The sequence below is a fragment of the Rhinopithecus roxellana genome, chromosome 6, assembly GCF_007565055.1.
Source record: "Rhinopithecus roxellana isolate Shanxi Qingling chromosome 6, ASM756505v1, whole genome shotgun sequence".
Taxonomy (NCBI): Eukaryota; Metazoa; Chordata; class Mammalia; order Primates; family Cercopithecidae; genus Rhinopithecus; species Rhinopithecus roxellana.
The window spans coordinates 131945643-131969530 of NC_044554.1; the positions used below are offsets into that span (position 1 = coordinate 131945643).

Genomic DNA, 23888 nt, shown 5'->3' on the forward strand with positions numbered 1-23888 from the left:
AGGCCATGGCTTTACGTATTATTTCTTAGCATCTTGTGTACCAATTGATGTAGCAGAAACACTTTTACATATCTTAAAGGCTATTTATAAGATGAAGGCTATAGTGTTTAATAGATTGTTGAAGAATGGGTAAGAAGTATTATGTCCATAATACTCTTGTAGTCTACTCAGTGTAGACTCTGTCTACTGCAACAATCATGTGGCGGTTGTCTTGAAATAGGAATGGATATATTCTGCATTGGCAGTTACATTGGTTTTGATTTTTTGAGTTGTTCAGTGTTTTGTGGTGTTCAGGGTATAACATTTCTATTCTCTGGGAATTAGAGAGCCAAATTTCTTTGTCCCCTAACTGTATTAGTTTTAGTGGGGATGGAAGTGAACATAAGAATAAAGAATGTCCTGACAAGGGTAATAGCTACTGAAAGAGAAGCAAAGAGGAAATATTTCAGTTTTTTAAAAAAACAAAACAATGTTTTATCTGAAAAAGGTACTTGCTTCTATACCCAGGGGATTTAGATAACGTTACGTTTGCCTGTTATTTAAATAGACAAACAACATATTTTAAAAGTAAATTAGAGCCTGGCACGGTGGCTCACACCTGTTACCTCAGCACTTTGGAAGGCTGAGGCGGGCAGATCACCTGAGATCAGGAGTTTGAGACCAGCGTGGCCAACATATAGTGAAACTCCGTCTCTACTAAAAAATCCAAAATTAACTGCGCATGGTGGCACACACCTGTAGTCCCAGCTACTTAGGAAGCTGAGGCAGGAGAATCAATCGCTTGAAAGGGGAAGGTGGAGGTTGCAGACTATCTCAAAAAAAAAAAAAAGTGAATTAGAACTGTTTGAGAAACTTTGTCTATATTTCACTCAACTGATAGAAATGATCAAGTAGCATTAAGATTATAATTTAATGCTGACAAGTGAAGCAATGGGCCTTTTTGTAGTATAATTTGGTAATTTCTCTAGTCATCTCTGTTTCGAAGGCTGTTGCATTTATTGTTACTAACAATATCTAACATTTCTGGGGTTTTCACAGTTCTGCTAATAAAGTCAGAATATACTTATCATTTCAATTCTGAGATTCTGTAAGGAGTGTATTTTCTCTTACCAGTCCTTGATGTTTTCATATGGGATAAATGCAGGAGCAATTTAGTATATTCATTTAGTTGTATTTTTGTTATGATGGTAATCTGACAATCTAGGGGACAATGTGCTAGCTATAGTTACATGAAGGGTAGCAATAGATACATAAACGTTTTCTGAGTAGTACATGATTATGTACATTTTTGTTTTGCTTTCACTGAATTTCTAGTGCTAAAATTTTTGCTAACCTATTCTTAAAGAATTGGAAATTTTAAGATATTTACATTAATACATTAAGGATTCATTTGTATTTTAGGAATAATATCTTTGCATTAACAAAACAAATGGTATTTGGTATTTAACTCTGTTGCTGGAGTTCAAAATTTAAAGCTGTCACTTTTACAATTAAATATTAGTTTAATAAGTTTACAGTATTAGTGAAAGATGTGAATATTGATGGAAGATGAAATCAAATCATAAATCTTTGAAAATTCTATGAGAATTATAAGCTACATTCAAAGATACTGTTATAAATATATACAAACAATATCAAATACACTTTTACAGATTATAATCATTTTTATTAAGAGAATACTATCAAACTTTTGGAGAATTTGCTTTTGATCATTCTTTTACATTTGAAGAAAATATGAGTAAAAATTTACTTTTAACAACTGGTTTTAACTTTAAAACTACTACTTAGTTTCTTTAAGTAGTATATTCAGCACAACTTGTCATTGACTGCAATTAAAAGATATGATAACTGTGACAAGGAGTAGTGTTAGGGTCCATGAAGGACTTCGATTTTTAGATATCACAGTATATGTCATTTAAAGAAAAGTCATGCTTTCCAAAGGTAAATTGTTATTATTATTTAAGATAGGGTCTTGCTCATGTTACCCAGGCTGGAGTGCAGTGTTGCAATCATGGCTCACTGCAGCCTTGATCTCCTGGGCTCAAGTGACCCTTTCACGTTAGCTTCCTGAGTAGCTGGGATTATGGGTGTGTGCCACCAAACCTGGCTAATTTGTGTGTGTGTGTGTGTGTGTGTGTGTGTGTGTGTATGTGTGTGAAGACAGTTGTCTCACTATGTTGTGAGCAATCATCCTGCCTCAGTCTCCTGAAGTGCTGGGATTATGGGTGTGAGCCACTGCAGCTGACAAAACCACCTTTTTAATCAGTGTTGAATCTCATGTTGGTTCACTTAAACATATAGCATTGTTAAATATGTTCTTATACTTATAGGATACATTAAATTGCCTTAAATATTATATTAACAGTAGTCACTCTTCGAAGTGTTTCTGAATGTTTTTTCATTATGTACCCTGTGATCACATTACCTGTGTATATTTTTATATATTCTTCTTATATACCTGGATTTTGTATTTATAAAAACTATAGCTAAAGCCGCAAGATAATAATAAATACATGACTTAAATTTTTCCCGTTTATGTAGGCAGTGCTCAGAATGTGACCAGGCAGGGAGCAGTGACATGGAAGCAGACATGGCCATGGAAACCCTACCAGATGGAACCAAACGATCAAGGAGGCAGATTAAGGAACCAGTGAAATTTGTTCCACAGGATGTGCCACCAGAACCCAAGAAGATTCCAATAAGAAATACGGTAGTTTATTTTTTATTTATCATAAGCATCATACAATTCTGAGGCCTAAATTTCAGAGGGTGAGAAAGACACAGGGCGAACGTATACTCAGAAGTCAAAGAAAAAGACATGTATATTACTATTGGTTACTCTTAACAATTTTTTTTCTATATTATGAAATATACCACATGCTTACCTGAGTGTTTGTAGTTTGTATTTTGTTGGAGGCATAATAATAATGAACACACCAGAGCATCCAACACCCACGTTAAAAGACAGACCATTCCCAAAGCTTTAGAAGTTTCCTGTAAATCCTCGACAATCTCATCTTTATCTGTCTAGCCCAGAGGCCACCTCTTTACTCAGCTTTACGTTTCTCATTCATTTCTTTTTCTTTATAAAAGAGATTTACACTGTAAATCTATGTACTTATAAATAATACGTGGTTTATTTTTATAGGTTTTGAATTTCATATGAGTGGAATCAAATGTTTTTCTCTGGTAATTTGGTATTTTGACCAAAATTATGTTGATTTGATTCAGACATGCTGATCCATGTAGTTGTAGTTTATTTATTTTCACTAATGTATAGTTTTCTATGGAAATAATAGATTATTACCTAGTTTTTCTTTTGCTTTGTTGATGGGCAGTTAGGTTGTTTTCATGCTTGTCTACTCTATATAGCTTTGTTTTAAATATTCCTATAAATATCTCCTGCAGCATAGTAACAAGGAGTTTGTGTATGTATTAAGGTGTAGATTTGCTAAGTTACAGACTATCTGCATCTTCAGTTTTGCTAGATAACTGCAATTGTTTTCCAAATCAGTTCACACTCGTACCAGCAATGGATAATGTTTCTGTTGCTTCACAAACTTTTGTCCAGTGTTTTAATGCTTTCCAATTTGATGCAGGGAAAATAGCATATTGACATTTTATGTTGCAGTTCTCTCAGTACTCATGATTTTGAGCATCTGTTTACTTATTTTTGGTAAATTGTATTTCCTTTTCTGGGAAATGTGTATGCAAGTCTTTCACCAGTTTTTCTGTTGGGGTGTTTACCTTTTTCTCATTGCAAATTATTTGAGGCCAGGTTTTAAAGAGTTTCTTCTGGGGAAATAATTTATGTTCATTTTTACCAGGTACCTTGGAGGGGCCTCTGCCAACTTGAGAATATTTTAAATAAAAGTTTGGTGTGTATGTTTTCTATTACATCAGGAGTGTAAATTTCAAACCTTTAAGTGCTGGCTTACAGTTATGAATTCTTAGGGCATACTTTCCAGGCACTTTTCAAAAATCTTTCTTTCCACAGGGGAGATATAAAGATATTTTTAGGGTTAGTTGTCATCATTTGTTTTGTTACCTGTTCCATTTTAAAGAGTCTTTGATTTTTTCCTCAAAGTAACAGTTTTCTCAAAAAAATTTTTTTAATCTGTATTAACCTCCTATATTATAATCACTTAAAAGATCTTATTTGGGAGAATTCACCGTCATTTTTTAAATCAGTTTTGTGTTATGGGCTCATATAAAATTGATGAGGCAAATCTGAGAATTGTTCTCTCTTAGATAATTGAAATAGTTTATTTTGGGTGCTCTAAGTAGATAGACTTGAAATAGTTTTTATTTGTAGTTTCTACTGTTTATAACTCTTTTTTTAGGCTTCAAAAATATATTTTGTTTATAAGGGAACTAGAGAGAATTTTCCTTTGTTAAATAAGTCTGCTAGTTTCTGTTTCTAAAATATTTTTTATAATTGTTTGAAAATGGTAGCTACAGTTATTCTTGAGATCTTAGAGAAGAGTTATTACTTCATATGTCTGTCTGCAAAGATTATCCTCTTATGAAACATTATTTTTCCAGTTTCTTTATTGTTTCAAGAAAGCCTTGTGATTAGTATTATCATCCTTACCTTTGGAGTTATCATATAGAGGGAAATTATGTATATTACAGTGATATTTTTGTGCCCATAGTTCAGTGTTACTTGAAATAAAAGAGAACTCTTTAATATTAAAGGATCCTTCTATTTTTTTTCTCTCCTTTACTGGTCTGCTTTTTTTTTATCCTAAGGAAGCTTTAAAATTTGCTAATATAATCACATTCCTTTCATCTTGTTCTTTGTCTCTAGTTTTCTTGTTTAAAAGTTTTAGACTTATTACAGATTTTGGTCAGTGAAACACCGGGAAAAGGGTCCATGGCCAATAATTTCAGGAAATGCAGTGTGATTATGTTCTTACTTGTAGAAATTCCAATGCATGTTGAAGCTCCAAAAAAAAATCCTAATATTTAGAAATAGGATTACTTTTATCTGTTCTTTTTCTTGTTTTTATCAAAAAAGCATTTTTTAGGACACTTTTTATTTTATTTTTTATTTTTTGGTAGCATGGAGTACTGTGTGGTGCTAAGTTTGGAAATGATGCTCCAGAGACCATGGATTATTTGCATTAGGACCATCTTGGATATTTATTGAAATGTAGACTTTGGACCCACCCTAGAGCTAGTACAGACTTTGGACCCATTCTAGAATTAATGAATTTATGGGGTTTGACTAAGCAGATTTCTTAGGTGCTAAGCTTATACTAAATAAAAGTTGAAAATGACTATGAATGGTGATGCCCTTTCCTCTTTCCCTCTCATCTTTTCTGCCTGCCTTCCAACAATCCATTCAGAAAACCAGACAGTTGGTGTAAGGTATCATACTAAACTGTTCAAGGAATGTAGGAAAGAGAGATACAGAAGAGAGTGATCAGTCATTTTAATCTTGATCTTACCATTTATGCTGAGTTCCTGTTGTTACCTTAAGTTTTTACTTATTTCTATTTCAGAGTTGTATTTATCTTTTTTAATTAATAGGTGGTATGGTGAAAAATGAGGTGTTCTAGTTGTGTTTCTTAGAACAGTGTTAATTATGAGAGACCAGGCATACAACAGCTTACTAACTTGTATAAATACCTTTTGCAATATGTAACTGATTTTTCTCTCCCATTGTTACATTTTTAAACTATTGCTCCCAATATTCTCCTACTTACACTTTTATTTTAGCACATGTATTACAATTGGGAACATTCTGTCTTGAAATACATTATTATAGTATTTTTATTTTTGTCAGTGTTTCATTTTTCCTGCCATTAATTGATCAAAGTATAATTTGTTTTCATGTTAGTCTTACTATTCTATCATGATTTTGAAGAAAATTTTACCTACATGACATACATAGGGCAATCATGACATAACCCAAGCTCATAAACCTGAATTCCTGGCAGGCAGCGATTGCCCTGTTTACCACAGAAGAATGGGTCCCATTCTTATGTTTCATCAGTGAAATTATAGAATTATTGTAAAGGCAGCCTAAGAAAGCTCTGTTTAAGTACTTTGTTATTTAGACATTTCCTCTGCATTATTTCTATGTGGAAACTTTTACTTCCTTTTAGGCAAGGAAATTAATTTTGAAGAAAATATAAATTAGCTTACCCAATCCCTTTTGAAGTTACTTTAAAATTGATGTTTATACTTCTGGACATATTTTCTAATACTCTAATGTAACTTGAAAGCTTTCAGATTTTCTTTTTGCTTTCTTTGCACTCTATGTCATGTAGTGACTTTTTATCTTTTATAGAAGTGCCAAAGGACTTGTTGGAACCTGTCTTTCCATAGTTTTTACACACATGCATCATCATCTACTGTCTTTGAAGTTCTGAGATCTTTCTTCCTGACTTACAAATTCTGGTTGTGTTTTATATATTTTCTTTTTTGCAAAATAAGTGCAATAAATAGTCAAAATACTTTTTAGCAGCTTTGACTGAAAACTATATTTTTTTCAGGATGCATTATTTCTTTTAGATCATTATTTTGGAAGGGGATTTAAACACATTTAATCGTTTTTCCATCACACTTAACAATGTGAGCCACTAGCCTGTTTTAAGTGGCAGTCTTTATTTGAGAGATAATCAAATATCCTGGAGCCTACTTTTATTACATTTATGTTTTAACTAATTTTACACATATGTAAAGTACCTATGTAATAATGTTTAAATGTAAGTCTTGAGAATCTGAAAATATGAAATATGTTTCATATAAATATTTTTAGATGCTAATTTAGGAAAAATGTTGAAGCATTTGGATTCAGTTCTATTGAAGTGACTAAAGGTTACTATACATTATGTTCATATTTATTTTACTTATTCTTATATTAACTGTTTGAATTATTACAGTTCTGGGAAAGAAGGGTTATTTGTGGGGGCTTTACATACCAGAGTTTTATATTATCAGACTCAAGGTGACCTCTGAGGTATGAGTCAGATTATAAAACCTCTATCTGTCATAGATTCTTAGAAGAAACCCTGGCAAACAGTTTTTGTAGTGAACTAGAACTCACTTTGGCTACTTGGAAGAGATCTACTCTGTGGGTGTCCTTAGCTCAAGTAATCTTATTCAGAACCCTGAGACTCCTGTTTTGCTTTTTGCCTCTTGGAAATCCATCACTTTAGTTTATTCCTAGGAGTATGAAATAAAGATAAGAATAGGTGGAGCTTCAAGACTTTACTTATTTTATATGTACTATTATCTCTGAGAAGGTTTTTATAGCAGCACTTACTTGTCATGTGAAATATATATTTTATTATATATCGTTAGACCCATAGTTATTTCAGTTTATAGTAGTTAAGACAAATTGGTCATGATTTTCTTTTTATTCTCCCATGTATTTTCATAACCCTGTTAATATAAGCTAAATTAGATAAAAAGAAACTCTACAGCCAGTTGACCAAAGGGAAAGCACTCACTTTGGGTGACTGCCATCCCATCTGTTGTTTATTGATAGCCAACAGAAACAGATGACACCTTGTTCATAATTTGTTTTTTGTATATAGCAGTTTTCTTTGAATATTTCATGAACTTTAACTTGTTTTCAATATAGTTTCATAATTGAAAGAGATATTTTTAGGAATTATATATATGTATAATTTTATATTTTTTAGAAATTATATATATTTTAATTATCTATTACTACATATAATATATACTATACATATAATTTATATTCTTAGGAATTAAATATATATTATATTTATATATATTTGAATAAACTTTATATTGAAGCATTTTTGAATAGCTGCCAGAAAGCTATTGGCATTTATTCCTCAGCATAAATCTAATGCTATTTAGCTTAACAGAGGTTTTCAAAGTTTGACTTAATTGTCCTAATTGACATTGATTTTGGAATTTTGCCTATGAATAAGCATGTTCTATTTTTACATATAAGTTACAGAGAGAGGCAGTTCTTACGATTCGTCTAACCATATATGACTGACTTTAATTATTAATTTGTATAAATATTGATTTGTCAACAAAAACACAAGTGTTAAATTTAGTGACCTGGTCACAAGTGAATATATGAAGCCTTGTTTAGTGGTATCAAAGATGTTAAAGTACTGACTCTCTTTTAATTTTAAATTTAGTTCATTTGCCAAATCAATCATGCATTTAACTTTATTGCAAATTAAAATGACCTCAGCTCTAAAAATTTAAAATACATTACATGTTTTTTAGTCCAAATGATAGAGGAGTTAGAGAAATGTTTAATTGTTTGTTTTAGATGAATAAACTATTTATCTATTTATTTTTATTTTTATTTTTTTGAGACAGAGTCTTGCTCTGTCGCCCAGGCTGGAGTGCAGTGGTGTGATCTCGGCTCACTGCAACCTCTGCCTCCCAGGATCAAGCGATTCTCATGCCTCAGCCTCATGGGTAGCTGAGATTACAGGTGTGCGCCACCACGTCCGGCTAAGTTTTGTATTTTTAGTAGAGATGAGATTTTGCCGTGTTGGCCAGGCTGGTTTAAAACTCCTTACCTCAGGTGATCCACCCGCCTCGGCCTCCCAAAGTACTGAGATCACAGGCCTGAGCCACTGAGCCCAGCCAGAATAAACTATTTAAAAGTTGCCTGCTAGATAAGATAATTTTATACCTTTTCAGTTTAAATACATTGTCTCTAATACCATGCCAATCTCTTCTATGGATTTTTTAATCACCTCTTTTCAAGTAAGTTTATCACAGACAGATTACAAGCAAGGTGATCTAAGCAGCTCAGGTTGTAATTATTCCCTAGGTAAATCAGGTTCTTAAAAAACAAAAAAAAAACAAAAAAATTGAAATGTGTCAAGATTTAGAATGAGTTTTAAACTTTCATTTACTTTTAATAGCTTAACTAATTACTGTCAAAATGAATCAGTTTGGAATTGCACCCCAGCTTGATTAATCATGTGGAGTTTCCAGGTAATGTATCTATTACATTGTAAAGCACATACTTGAAAAGTAAAATTCTTCCTTCTTCCACATATTATTTTCATCCTACTGTTTTATTGTTGCTAAAGTTGTTGTAGCCTCAAAATATATAATAAAAGGACCACCCTGTTACATATACTTCTATTCATCTGAGGTGGGACAAGCTCTTTGGTAACTGAAATTTGTCAGATGAGCCATACTTGTTTTTGTTTTTCTTCTTGCTTTTTTGTGCCATTTCTCCCTCTTTTAAATTCTGCTTATGTTTTGGGATTCATTCAAGGACACTGCTTTTAAGATAACTTGTCCTTAGGCAGTTATGAATTTCCATAGTTATAGTTGCTGCCACTTCATTAAAACTAGGAAAAAAAAAAACAAAACACGGCTTTCAACATTTTCTTGGCTGGAGGACTTGGTATTTTATATAGTTATATTTAGATCAAATTCTCTTTTTTTTTTCTTTGGAAATATTAGTAATGTGATAAATGCTAAGTAAGAGTGCTGTAATTACTTTGGTAATGAATCAAGTTAGTGTGTAGCATGGAGCTACCAGATTAGGTAGACTATAGTGCCAGTTTGAATTTACCCTTTATTGGGTATAATTCTCTAACTTCATTTGAAATGTAAGAAATCTTCATTGAGTGTCACAATGTTACAGTTTAGTTTAAGTATTCAAGTGCAATAAGAGATTTGCATTCTTAATGATTTTGTTCATTTCTATTTGGGATTAAATTATTATTCTTGGATTAGCCATGCAAGAAAAGTCACTGAAGTGACAGTTGAGATAACTGAGTTTAAAGTTTACCTCAGAAACTTAACCAGCTGTGTGACATCAGCAAGTCATTTCTCTGGATTGCTTTTTCAGAGCTCTAAGATGATATTATTTTATATTTTTATAACAAGTTTGTTTTTGTAGATGGATATTGTTTATGTGTCTTGTGTTATTTTAAAGTATTACACGAATATATCAGTGATTACCATTTGGTAATAAATGTACTTAAAGTGACTATTTTAGATAATTACAAATACACCTAATATATGAGAATAAATTTATAAATGTAGAGAGAAATGGAGCTATACCATTGTGTGATTAAATCACTAATTGGCATTATACCATATGATGCTAATTGCAATCTGGGTATGTAGAGAGTTTCAGTTGATGGAGTCATACCAGATATTTGAAGATTTAAGTTATTATCAAAATGGTAAATAAACATCCTTAAAAGAATTGAAAACATGAACTTGCAGCATTAGCATACATACTTGAAAAATTAATTCAAAACTAGATGATACATTTGCTAGTTTGTTACCTAAAAGATGAGTTGGATGAAAAAAAATGTGAAAATGTATGGCAGTGTTTTGCACATTCTGTTTAGAAGTTTGTGGAATTCAAATGAGTAATTTGAGTATTTTCCACTTGATACTGGTTACTAATTTGGAACATCTTATTGAAATGCCCTGTAGGCCAGGTGCAGTGATTCACTCCTGTAATCCCAGTACTTTGGGAGGCCAAGGCAGGTAGATTGCTTTAGGTCAGGAGTTCGAGACCAGCCTGGCCAACATGGCAAAACCCCTTCTCCAGTAAAAATGCAAAGATTAGCCAGGCTTGGTGGTGCACACCTGTGATCCCAGCTACTTGCGAGGCTGAGGTAGGAGAATCGCTTGAACCTGGGAGGAGGAAGCTACAGTGAGCCAAGACTGCTGCACTGTACTCCAGTCTGAGCGACAGAAGAAGATTCTGTCTAAAAAAAGAAAAAAGCCGTGTAAATATACATTATGCAAATTATATAATAGAGTACCAAATTAGGGAAAAATAAACTTTTTGTCAAATTTATATTTTATTTATTTATTTATTTATTTTTGAGACAGTCTCATCCTGTTGTGCAGGCTTGGAATGCAGTGACTCCATCATGGCTCACTGCAGCCTACATCTCCTGTGCTCAAGTTATCTTCTCACCACAGCCTCCTGAGTAGCTACAAGCACTCACAAGCATGCCTAGCTGATTTTTTCATTTTTATTGTTAGTAGAGATGAGGTCTCTCTGTGTTGCCCAGGCTGGTCTTGAACTTCTAAGCTCAAGCAGTCTTCCCACCTTAGCCTCTCAAAGTGTTGAGATTATGGCCATGAGCCATGGTACCTGGCCTGTCAGTCAAATCTTTTAATTTGTATTATATAGTATCATCATTCATTAGTTTTGATTTAACCACTTATAAATTTATTTTATTAAAACAAGTTAATTGAGACTTTATGTCATAAGCATTGTGTTAAGTTTAACTGGGTATAGAAAGATGAATATGCTATGGTCCTTACCAAGTTGGGAATGAATTTTGTAAGGAGACAGAGAATAAAGCATTAAAGGGCCAGAGTGGCACAGAAGGAAAAGAGATGAATATAGAAATTACTAGCCATAAGTTTTCAGTTAGAACTTGAATAAGTGTTGTTAAGGGCCTTTCTACACTGGTGTCCTTAAACTTACATGTATTTGACCTACTTAGGATTCTTGTTAAAGGACAGATTCTAATTCAGTGTGTTGGAGTGAGCCTGAGATTCTGCATTTCTAATATACACTCAGGTGAGGCCAGTGATTATGGGTCATGACTGATATTTTGAGAAGCAAGTCTCAGTATTGTTCTTTGGAAGTAAGAATTGTAGATGTAGGGTCTGCATTTAAAGGCCTTTCCTAGATATAGTCTTCATTTTTCTTCCTAATTACTTCCATAATATAATTAAAACATACTAATTGGCAATATAAATGTAAACAGATACATAGTTTATAAATTTACTTTTTTTGAATGACAATTTAGTTGACTCTTGGCTATCTAGGGACAGATTAAATGGTAAGCAGTTAACCATGCTATTAAATAACAGTGTACTTGGTATCATGAAGAACTGAAATTACAGTAATGTAAGAAACATTAACATATCTATACTATAATGTAATTCTGTTTAGAATTATTTGGTACCTACTCTAGCTTGGGAGTGTTCCTTGATCTCAGCTGTCAAAGTAATTTTTGGGAGCAGTGCCTGCATTCTCTTCCATTCTCTAAGGAATAGTGGTCTGCATATGGGAATTATAAAATCTACAGAGGCTGTGCTGTGATTGGTGGAGATTTCTAACATATTGGCTGCAAGTACTAATGTAGTTACAGTTCTTTTAAACATTTGTATGCGTTCTTTCAAATGGTAAATGTATTCTGAAATATACGAAGTGAATTTTAGCTAAATTAGTTTAAAATGTCATTTTATGTGGCATTTTAATTAGTTTTATGTTAACTAGAATTTTGGATATGTGAGACCTTTTCCTTCTACTTTTTTTGGCTGCTTAAGAATTATTTCTTTACATAAACATGTATGCACATGCATACATGTAGGCAAATAATGTGTGTAGTATGATCCCAGGTTTAGCATTTCAGCTGTATAAGTCATGTGATAAGTTATGAAAATTTAAATGTAAATCATAATTATGGACAATTATGAAGTATGGAAAAAATCCTTTAAAATAAGTTTGGAGAATTGATTTTTTTCTATCAGATACATGTTTATTTAAAAGTAAAGTACTATAAAGTATATTTAATTTGTTACTTTTTATTTCCTATGGCATAAATGGTAACAAAATGCAGTGGTCCAATATAGTATTAATTAGAAATAACTAATTTTGCAAGTGCCTAACTTAAGCAATAACATTAACAGAGGAAATTTATTTTTATCATTAATTAAACATTAGATATACTGTGGATTTTTGTTTTTGTTTTTGTTTTTGTTTTTGTTTTTCCAGAGAACCAGAGGACGAAAACGGAGCTTCGTTCCTGAGGAAGAAAAACATGAGGTTGGAATAAGTTAAGCACTTTTACACAGTCTTAACTTTGAGAAATTTTCTTGCTTAAAATTGTTTCCCTCATATCCTTATTTTGTTTTGTTATGTTTTATTTTATTATCCCTTGTATGGCAGGAAAGAGTTCCTAGAGAGAGAAGACAAAGACAGTCTGTGTTGCAAAAGAAGCCCAAGGCTGAAGATTTAAGAACTGAATGTGCAACTTGCAAGGGAACTGGAGACAATGAAAATCTTGTCAGGTAGGTTGGATGCTAAAACCTTGTCTTTAGGGGATGAAAGTTCCATATTATTTTCTCATCACAGAAAAAACGAGAAAAACAATTTCAGGATAGGACCTTTCTCAAAATATTATGTAGTGGATACAATACTTCAGAAACAGATTTCATCTACTTCTTAACCTCTCACACATGGTTATACTCTGGATTTAGATGTAAATAAAGAGTAATAATCTGCATTTTTAACACAGGGAATTATTTTTCTCTTGACAAGAGAAGTTGGCAATGCTCTCTATATAGAGGCCATAGAAGTAATTTGATCTAAACACTGTGTACTAAGATTATGTTTTATGTCATAAAATAATAAAGTTACTAAGCTCTGTTAGCATATTTTAAATGTTTGAAATTTAGAAGCAATGGTGAGAAGACAGACTTTTTATTGACAAGAACTTAATTAGCATTTTCTTATTGCTTATCAAAACAAATGTGTTAAATGCTTCTCCCTTACGAAATAAAGAAAGGTGAAAAGATGGCCTAGGTTGATTTTGTTTTTTGTTTTGTCTTTGTTTCTTTGTTTCGTTTTGGTACCTTTTTTTTTTTTTAATCAGACATAATGCTAATCAGAAATCTTAGCTGATGCTGCACATTGGCTTTTCCCAACGGTCCAGAGGCTGCTAATTTTAGCTGACATGAAGAAATTGATCAAAGCTCTGGGTGAGATGGCAGAGTGAGTGGGTGGACAAAAAGAGAGCTAATTTAAAAGAGGCATCAGACTTTCAAAAGACAGTGTCACAAAGGTTCTTACAGTTCTTACAGGGAGATTGTAAGGGAATCCATTCTGATTTCTTTAAAAAAATTGTCTTCTGGTAAAGCCCTGTCAAATTAACTGAGGAAACAGAAATTAAATATTTCAAAAAGAATAAACATATTTATAAAACAAATATATTAGTGTTGTTGTATGTTTTTAAATATTTACTTCCAAATGATTTAATCTATTTTGGTCATTAAAAATATAATTTGTCTTAATTTCTCAAAGAAAGGCATGAAGTCTTAAATTTATGAGTTTTTTATACTATTAATGAGAAAGATAAAGTAAAAATTACAGTAGAAAAAGAGAAAGTTCTTCGACAAAGTTAAGAAAGTTTATAATAATTGGCTAATTTTTTTGAGATAGTTCATATAGAATGTCTTGGGAGCTATCCTGAAGGTTAAGTTTATTAAAATTTAGGGTAAAGTAGTAAGTAGTTCGAAGTTCAGGAGATACACATGAATAATTCTGACCACAGTAGAACTTTTGCAGTATGTCAAAAATGAAATCCCAAGCGTAAGCGTAACATAATGGAGTAAATGAAACAACAAAAATAAAGAAAAAATATATATTATATATTATATAATGAACAAAAATTTAATTCAGGAAAATTCCCTTGGGGTTGAGGATGGAGTTGAGGACTATGATTAATTTGAAACAGTAGTTAAAAACTTACAGAGCTGGTGATCCTTTTATTAATTATTTGAACCTGTATGAGTATCTACTGTCTTACTAATTTTTTTTTTTTTAAATATGAGATTAATTGAGGCCTTTTTGCTGTAGAACTTAGAGGTTTTTATCAGGTTTTTTGTTTTGCTTTTGTCATATGTTAGAAATTAGGAAACTGAGAAATACAATTTTTATTTTAAAAGTCAGTTTATGATAGATTTCCAACCCGTCATATTTTAGTTGTTTAATAAAAAAAGTGCCATCTTTCTTCTAATTTTGATAAGATTTTTGAATAGTATTACTCTATATTATTTATTTCTTTAGTTTCTGTTATGAAATTTTTATTTCTAATTGCATTATTACAATATGCCAATGTCTGGAATTTTGTGAAAGTCTTCTGGAAGGTAAAGATATTTTTATTACTCTGAAATAATGGATATACAAAGTCCCCTTCCTTGGTTTTGCCTTATTAAGAAGATAATATCGTAAATTGTCTGCAAAGTTTTAAAGAGGTAATGTAGAGAAAATTAAATGTTTTATTGATACTATATTTTAATATTTCTTAGGACAAGATAAGCTGGATATAAAGCAATGCCATAAAATATTTTTGGTTATAATGTGATCTTTAAAAAAAAGTACACTATTTACGCACTCTTCTTCTTGGGTTGAAGAATTTTATTTTATATAGAATTTCATATGTTTAATAAAAGTAATCTCATAAGCTAATATCTGCCATTTTCCCTGGCATCTCATATTTTGGAACTGGCACTGTTATTGTTTGAAAATCACCCCCCAAAAGTCTACACTTTTTTATTATATTGCATCTTAAATACTGTCTATACATGCTATTTTTTTAACTTTCAAATAAGATATTTTAAATAAGGATTTTTTTTTCTCTAAAGATATATTTCAGCGCTTACTCAGAGTTATGTGTATGTCTGTTAGGTTCTCTTTTAAAATTAAACTTCATGGGTCACAATTAGTCTTTTATTTAATATACTGTGTTTACTTTCTCAAGTTCTTTTAAACTAATGTTTGTATCTCACTAGCACCTGCTCTTCAGCAGTTTTGATTTTTTAAACCACACTTCTCTATGTAATTCAGGCTATATAGAAAATTCTTTCTGATTGTCCTTGCTTTTTTAGTTATTTGTATATGTTTACTTGTGAATTTACATGTATAATTTTTTATATCACTGAACAATTGCATGCAATTTGTCAGTAAACTGTAATTAGTAGGTTTCAACTGTTATTTTCTGCTTTGCCTGTTTATCTTGGGACTTTGGCGAGTAATTTAGCATCTGTGCCTTCGTTTCCCCCCTGTTGTAAATGGTCACAATCATACTGTGCTTCATTAGGTACCTTATGAATGATTGCTGAGTGATAGTAAGGTTCTTTCCATATAAAATGTTAGAACAGTAGTATTATTTAGTAACACAAGGAATACATGTATGTGTGCATTGAAATAAAGGTCACAATTGGTAAATATGTTTCCAGTTATAATAAATACTTATTTGTTATGTCAGAAAATGTACATGTCCTGTTTTTGTATATAATTTTGTCTAGAGTCTAGGAGACAAAAAGAAATTTGTCATTACATGTTTTCTAAAATGATTAGATTGAAGTTTTACAGCATCTCAGGAAATTTTATTTTTTTAAGTGCAAGTTTTTTGCCATCTACTTTTAAAATTTAATTAGAAATTATCTGAGAAGTTTTCATCAAAATATGTATTTCTTTATGTTATTTAATGCAATCTAAATGCTAAAGGTCAAATTAAAAAACTATATGATGGAATTGTGAGGTCTTAAAGGCTTTGTCTGTGATAAGCCATTCTTTGTTGGAAGTAGTTCTGGAACTACTTAGTGATACCTTGTTTTTGTTTCCACAGTTCATGGCACATTTAATACTCAGAAAATGCTTGATAAATGAACTCTGCATAAGTAATGACTGAGTATTCTTTTGCTGAATTAATAAAAACTGTCACTATTATAATTTAATTCTAGAGCAAATTGAGTCACAAAATATAACGTTTGATGAAGATATTTAAAGGGCTTAATAAAGGACAATTGATTTTTTGTCACAAAAATGTAGTGGATAGTTTTTCCTCCCCTGTATTTTAAGTAAGGAAATAGATTTGAGAATAATTGATGAATCTATGAAAAGTAGGAATGAAGTGATTCCTTTCCTTGAACGTATGTGAAAGGGAAGTGGGCCTGTCTTCTCTTTCAGTCTTTTATCAAACTATAAAATTAGGAATAATACCAAACTTCTAAACCTCAAATTTTATCTTAACTATATAAACTCAATGTGGCACATTTTATTACTTAATCAGAGATAGGAGAGAGAGAAGAAAGGTTTCCTAAAGCTAAGAACTCTGGAATCCGTGAGTCCTCTTAAATAGCATCTTTAATTATATTTTGTATTGTGGCCATTTTTCAGAAGCATTGAGGGTAGGAAATGATCTATTAAGCTATTTCACTTTTATAGCTAATTCTATACTATTAATGCTTGCCAGATTCTCCCCTTTATTTGAGTATATGGCAAATTATACAGGTATTGAACCATTTTGATTACAAGGTTAGGGTGTCAATTTGGTCTCTAAACATTGTTGTAAGCACTTTTATTTATTTTACATTTAAAAATCTGGCTTGTCAGTGCATCCTCCCCAACTAAATTTGTTTGTATCATAAATTATTAGGAACACCAGCAAGAATTCATATATATTACATTTTAATTTCAAATATTAGTCTCTCATTATTCTAATTATAACTTTTTTTTTTTTTTTTTTTTTTTTTTTTTTAGTTTTTGTTGTCACCCAGGCTAGAGTGCAGTGGCACTTTTTTGACACAGTATAGCCTCTGCCTTCTGGGCTCAAGCAGTCCTCTCACCTTTCAGCCTCCCGAGTAGATGAAACTTGATTTTTTATTTTTGATTAACTTTTCTATTCTAACTAGTATGGAGGCTTATAGACTTCCTGGGTTGTAATTGAAGGGGTTTTTCCCTGTGAGATTTAATTAGACTGAGAGTAAAGCTAAAATTGCTTATAAGTTTAGTTACTATTTTTCATAAAACGTTAGGTCACTAAAAATGGATTATTTTAAATTTAACAAAGTGAAACCAGTCTTGTCCCTCTTAAGATTAGTTAGGATTGCATTTGATCAATTTCTGTCGTTCTTTCTTTCTTTTTTTTTTTGAGACAGAGCCTTGCTTTGTCGCCCAGGCTGGAGTGCAGTGGTGCAATCTTTGCTCTCTGCAACCTCCACCTCCCAAGTTCAAGCAATTCTCCTGCCTTAGCCTCCCGAGTAGCTGGGATTACAGGCGTGTGCCACCACACCTGGCTAATTTTTTGTATTTTTAATAGAGAGTGTTTCACCATGTTGGCCAGGCTGGTCTTGAACTCCTAACCCCAGCTAATCCCCTTACCTCAGCATCTCAAAGTGCTGGGATTACAGTCATGAGCCACCATGCCAAGCCTGGTCAATTTCTTAAAACAAATTTAGTTAATTTAATTTGATTATAGACTTGCCAAATTAGTGTTTCTTGTATAGTTTATCATATAGTAATCACTCTTAATGGTGATAAAACATACATTTTCATGTAGGAATAGCATGATTTTCAAGTGATGATGCAAATGTATGTTATTTATAATACTTAAAAACTAAAACTGAGAAACAAATATAGGTTCTTAAAATGATTTGTGTCTTCTAATAAATTTTAAATGCATTAAAAACATATTTCCTGCATAAGGACATTTTAAGATAAACTTCTGTTTCTCTTCTTTAACTCTGCCAACAATTTCCTGGATAAGTTGTTTCTTTTTTTTTTTTTTTTTTTTTTTTAAAGGATTGTTCCCAGAGCTTCGATTTCTAGTATTTCTTTCAATTAAGTATGGCAAAGTATATTCATTCGTGTTACCCTGACAACCTGTGTGATAATACCTTTTTCTTCCAATTTGACTACTGTTATTTCTGATATAGGTTGTTTAAGTTGGCTTTTCTCCTTCAAAGTATCTTAAAAGCATAATTATTGTTTTGCTAATCTTTGTGTAGCTCTATCTTTGCCCCAAGTCACTAAACAAAAAGCACCTCCACAGTCATTAGCCACATTAAGGAATCTTTGGCAAAATATTCAATCTTTTTAATTTTCATGTTAGATTTAATATAAAGGGCAGAGCTAAAGTAGTATAGCAAGATGTCTCTGAAGACATATGGGCTTTCTAAAATTCTTAGCCTAAAGAATTTGCCACTTAACTCTTTTAACAGGATTTACATGAAAAGGGAAGAAAATCCTGGCATTCTAAGTCCAAATTGATGAAGCATTGGGAATTTGAAAATTTTAAACAAAGGAATATAATTATGACCTTTTTAAAAGTTTGTTTTCATAGCTTTTTAACTGTCCTTTTGATTTGTATGTTTATTTTTAAAATAACTGTTACTGAAGCAGTTGCTTTTCAGGGAAATTCTGATATGATTACCAAATAATAGTGTCATCTAATAGTTAAGTAAAATTAAAACTCAATAAAATTAGTAACATCTATTTCTGCTACATTCTGTAGTGTTGAACATAATTACTTTCCTATTCTGAGAAAATACAAATACCTATTTTTTTTTTGTTCAGTGAACAGTTTTTTCTTTTTGTTGTTGTTTTTTTGAGACGGGGTTTCACTCTTGTCGCCCAGGCTGGAGTGCAATGGTGTGATATTGGCTCACTGCAACCTCTGCCTCTCGGGTTCAAGTGATTCTTCTGTCTCACCCTCCCAAGTAGCTAGGATTACAGGTTCATGCCACCACACTGGCTAATTTTTGTATTTTTAGTAGAGACGGGGTTTCACCATGTTGTTCAGGGTGGTCTTGAACTCCTGACCTCTGGTGATCTGCCTGCCTTGGTCTCCCTGTAATCCCAGAACTGGTCTCCCAAAGTTCTGGAATTACAGGCATGAACCACTGTGCCTGTCCTGTGAACAGTTATTTTTTAAATATTTGTTTTAATCAGAAAGGATACTTTTATTGGGGTATCCTTTAGTTTTGAAAATTTTATTTTATTATTGTTTTTGAAAACCTTTTTATTCAATGATATGAGCTTTTAAAAAGCTACACTTTTGAGTTGAATCAGCTTAATAATAGAAGTAGGGCTCTTTAAAGATTGTTAATATTTAATATATGAATAGTGCTAGAATGTATAAAGAAATCTGCCTGAGCAGTGATTAACAAAGATATTTTTCTTTCCTTTTTAAATCAAAGTTAAATAGACAAAAAGAGCAAATGTTACCACTATTGAAACTTTTATTATACATCATCTTTGCTGATATATATTTTTTGAATATACATTTTAATGGACCACAGTCTTAGTAATTTAAATGTAGGCAACAAAAAAAGCCTGAAAAAATGACTGTTAACTATGTAGAAACCTCATTATAAATGCCTTATTTTACAGATCTTAAATCTAGACTATGTAAACTAGATAAACAATAAACTTCCCTAAAGTTGAACATTTTGTAATGATGAAATGATGAAACAAATAGAAACAGAAACACTGTTTCTTAGAAATAGTATTTATAAATTGTTTCATCCAGTGGTTTGCTAACTTTTAGACCTCAGCTTAAAATCAAACTTAAAATATTCAGAAAGGAGTTTCAGAATTGCCAACCAAAACCAGTGTAAAAGGTAAATCTAACCAAGTTTAATAGTAGTTTGGCCTGTGTGTATGGGTTGGGGGGTGGTAAAAGTTACATACAATGAAATGCATATATATTATATGAATAAATTGGTGAATTTTGGCAAAAGCATACAATTGTGTAACCCCCGTTTCTATCAAGATACAGAACATTTTCATTGTTCCAGAAAGGTCAAAGACAACGAGTCTTCTATTTTTTTTTTTTTTTTAACAGTAGATTAGTTTTGTCTCTTCTAGAGTGTTATACAAATTTATACAGATGGCATTTTTCTCCTTTATTTGATTTTAGCCATTATAATGAATGTGTAGAGGTATCGCACTGTTGTTTTAGTTCTCATTACTCTGTTAAGTAATGATGTTGAGCATATTTTCTTTTTTTTTTTTTTTTTTTTGAGACCCTCTGTTGCAGAGGATGGAGTGCAGTGGCACAACATGACACACTGCAGCCTCCACCAGGCTCAAGCGATCTTCCCACTTCAGCCTCCCAGGTAGCTGGGACTACAGGTGCGCACCACCAAACCCAGCTAGTTTTTTTTTTTTTTTTTTTTTTTTTGGAGAGACAGACATTCGCCGTGTTGCCCATGCTAGTCTTGAACTCCTAGGCTCAAACAGCCCTCCCATTTTGGCCTTCCAAAGTGGTGAGATTATGGGTGTGAGCCACCACACCTGGCTTATTGAGCACATTTTTATTTGCTCACTGGTAGATAGTATGTCTTCTTTTGTGAACTAATTCTTTTGCTTATTTTTTAAGAAATTGAGTTGTTTAGTATTGAGTGGTAGGAATTACTAATATAATTGGGATGTAATTTCTTTTTCAAATATGTATTTTGCATATATACTCTTTTTATTTGTGGCTTGCCTATTCATTTTCTTTAATGGTATTATTTAAGGAGCAGAAGTTGCTAATTTTGCAGATGTCCAGCATAGCAATATTTTGTTTTATGGTTATTGTTTTTATTTCCTATCTAATAATTCTTTGCTTAGGTCCAGGTGACAAAAACTTTCTTCTTTGTTGTCTTCTAGAAGCTTTGTACTTTTGGCTTTTATATTTTATGTCAGCTATCTGAAATTAATTTCTGTATATGGTTTCAGGTAGAGTTAAGGAAGATTTGTTTATTGTCTGCCCCATGTGGATTTCCAGTATCATTTGTTGAAAATATTTGCCTTTCCACATTAAATTACTTTGGTGCCACTTTTAAATGCCAGTTGGCATTTTCAATGTGGGTTTATTTCTGAACTTTCTATTATATTCCATTGAGTTACGTATTTATTCCTGTGCCAAGACCAACTGTTGATTACTCAGGCTGTGTAGTAAGCTGTTTCGCTTTTCTAGATCCTTTGCATTTTCATGTAAGTGTTAGAAACAGCTTTTCTAAATTTTTCTAAAATTTTCATTTTAAAAAGGAAAGCCTGGACATAACACCAGAAGCATAGGTAATAACAGCAACAAAAATTAGGTAAGTTGGACTAAAATCAAAGTTAAAGACTTTTGTGGATGAAAGGACACCATCACCAGATGGTAAAAAGGTTAACCCATAGATTGGGGGGAAATATGTCAAGTTATGTTTCTGTTAAGGGATTGAGAATATATAAAGAACTTCGGCAACTCAGCAATAAGAAACAACCCCGTTAAAAATGGGCATAGGACTTGAAAATATTTCTCCAAAGAAGATACATAATAGCCAACAAGCATATGAAAAGATGCTCAACATCACGAATCATTCAGGAAAAGTAAATTGAAACCACAGTGAGATATCACCTCACACCCATTGTGCTAGTTATCATTTAAAAACACACACACACACACACAGAAAGTAACAGGTGTTGGCAAGGATGTGGAGAAATTGGAGTTCTTGTACATTACTCTTGGGAATATAAAATTGTGCAGCTACTATGGAAAACAGTATTTTAATTCCTCAAAAAATTAAAGACAGAATTACCATTTGATCTGTTAATACTGCTATAGCTGTACACCCAAAGCAGAGACTCAGATAATTGAATGCCTGTTTTCATAGCAACATTAGTCACAATAGCCAAAAGGTGGAAGCAACCCAAGTTCCACTGATGGATTAAAGGATAAACAAAATGCACTGTATATATGTATGTTGTCTTAGTTCATTTTATGTTGCTAAGAAGAAATACCTGAGGCTGGATAATTGATAAAGAAGGAAATGTTTATTTGGCTTACAATTCTTATTGTTGGGAAGCTAAAGATTGGGCATCTGCATCTGGTGAGGACCTCAAGCTGCTTTCACTCATGGTGGAAGGTAAAGGAGAACTGGTATGTTCAGGGATCACATGAGAAAAGAGGAATCAAGAGAGGGGGAGAGGCCAGGCTCTTTTTAATATCCAACTATCAAAGGAACTAATAGAGTTAAAACACACCCCTGAGGAGGTCATTAATCTCTTCATGAAGGATTCATCTTCATGACATAAACACCTCCCATTAGGACCCCCCTAAACTGGGATAACATTTCAGCATTAGGTTTGGAGGTGACAGGTATCCAAACCATAGCATACATACAGTACAATATTATCCAGCCTTAAAAAGGAATGAAATTCTGGGCCAGGCGCGGTGGCTCATGCCTGTAATCCCAGCACTTTGGGAGGCCGAGGCAGATGGATCACGAGGTCAGGAGATGGAGACCATCCTGGCTGACATGGTGAAATCCCGTCTGCACTAAAAAATACAAAAAATTAGCCAGGCGTGGTGGTGGGCACCAGTAGTCCCAGCTACTCGGGAGGCTGAGGCAGAATGGCTTGAACCCGGGAGGCGGAGCTTACAGTGAGCTCTAGATCGCGCCACTGCACTCCAGCCTGGGCAACAGAGCGAGACTCCGTCTCAAAAAAAAAAAAAAAAAAAATTCTGATAGATACTGCAACATAGAAGAACCTTGAGAACATTATGCCAAGTAAAATAAACCCGTTACAGAAGGGGACAAATACTGAATGATTCCACTTATATGAGGTTCCTAGAGTAGTAAAATTTATAGAGACAAAGTAAAAATGGTGGTTTCCAGGGGGAAGGAGGAATGGGCAGTTAGTGTTCAAGGGGTACAGAGTTTCAGCTGGGAAAGATGAAAAAGTTCTGGAGATGGATGGTGGGGATGTTTGCACAACAGTGTGAATGTGAATGCCACAGAGCTGTACACTTAAAAATGGTTAAGATGGTCAATGCTATGTATCTTTTACCACAGTTGTTTTTAAAAAGAACCACAAGAACAAAAGCCTGCAGGGATTATGATAGGCTTTGTGTTGAATACATGGGATTTGGTGGCAGGGGGAGGGGGCTGAGGCAGGGGGACATTAACATTTTAACCATGTTGCATCTTTGTATTTATGATCATGGTATATCTCCATTTATTCAGATACTCAGGTAGTCTTTATTGTTTCTCACTGATGTTGTAGTTTTGAGTTTAGGAATCTTGCATATCTTTTATTACATGCGTTTTTAAGAATGTAATGTTTTTGATGCTATTGTATAGGATATCTTTAAATAGTTTTCTGAGTTTAGAGCTGCCAGATGGTCAATTAGAAAAACAAGCAAAGTTCAAAGTAACAAAACTTTATTTTCTTATTTTTGTAGTATCAGAAAGAAGCCAGTCAGGAAAGGTTGACGGCTCCTGAGTATTACATTGTTTCCCACTGAACAGCAGTGGGCAAGAGGAAGATAAGTGCAGATATTAACACCCCGCCCCCCAACCAGCACCCCACACCACACATAGGCTTG

General features: G+C 32.7%; 1 protein-coding gene across 8 annotated transcripts in view; it reads left to right on the top strand.

The window, feature by feature from the left end:
- PHF14 (PHD finger protein 14) overlaps positions 1-23888 on the top strand; it is a 196197-nt gene that overhangs the window by 75752 nt on the left and 96557 nt on the right. For all 8 annotated transcript variants that reach the window (XM_030932734.1, XM_030932735.1, XM_030932736.1 and 5 more), the window contains 3 exons: positions 2542-2710; positions 12737-12787; positions 12911-13032. In XM_030932734.1, the coding sequence (XP_030788594.1) occupies positions 2542-2710; positions 12737-12787; positions 12911-13032 (342 nt within the window). The remainder of the gene's footprint in view (positions 1-2541; positions 2711-12736; positions 12788-12910; positions 13033-23888) is intronic.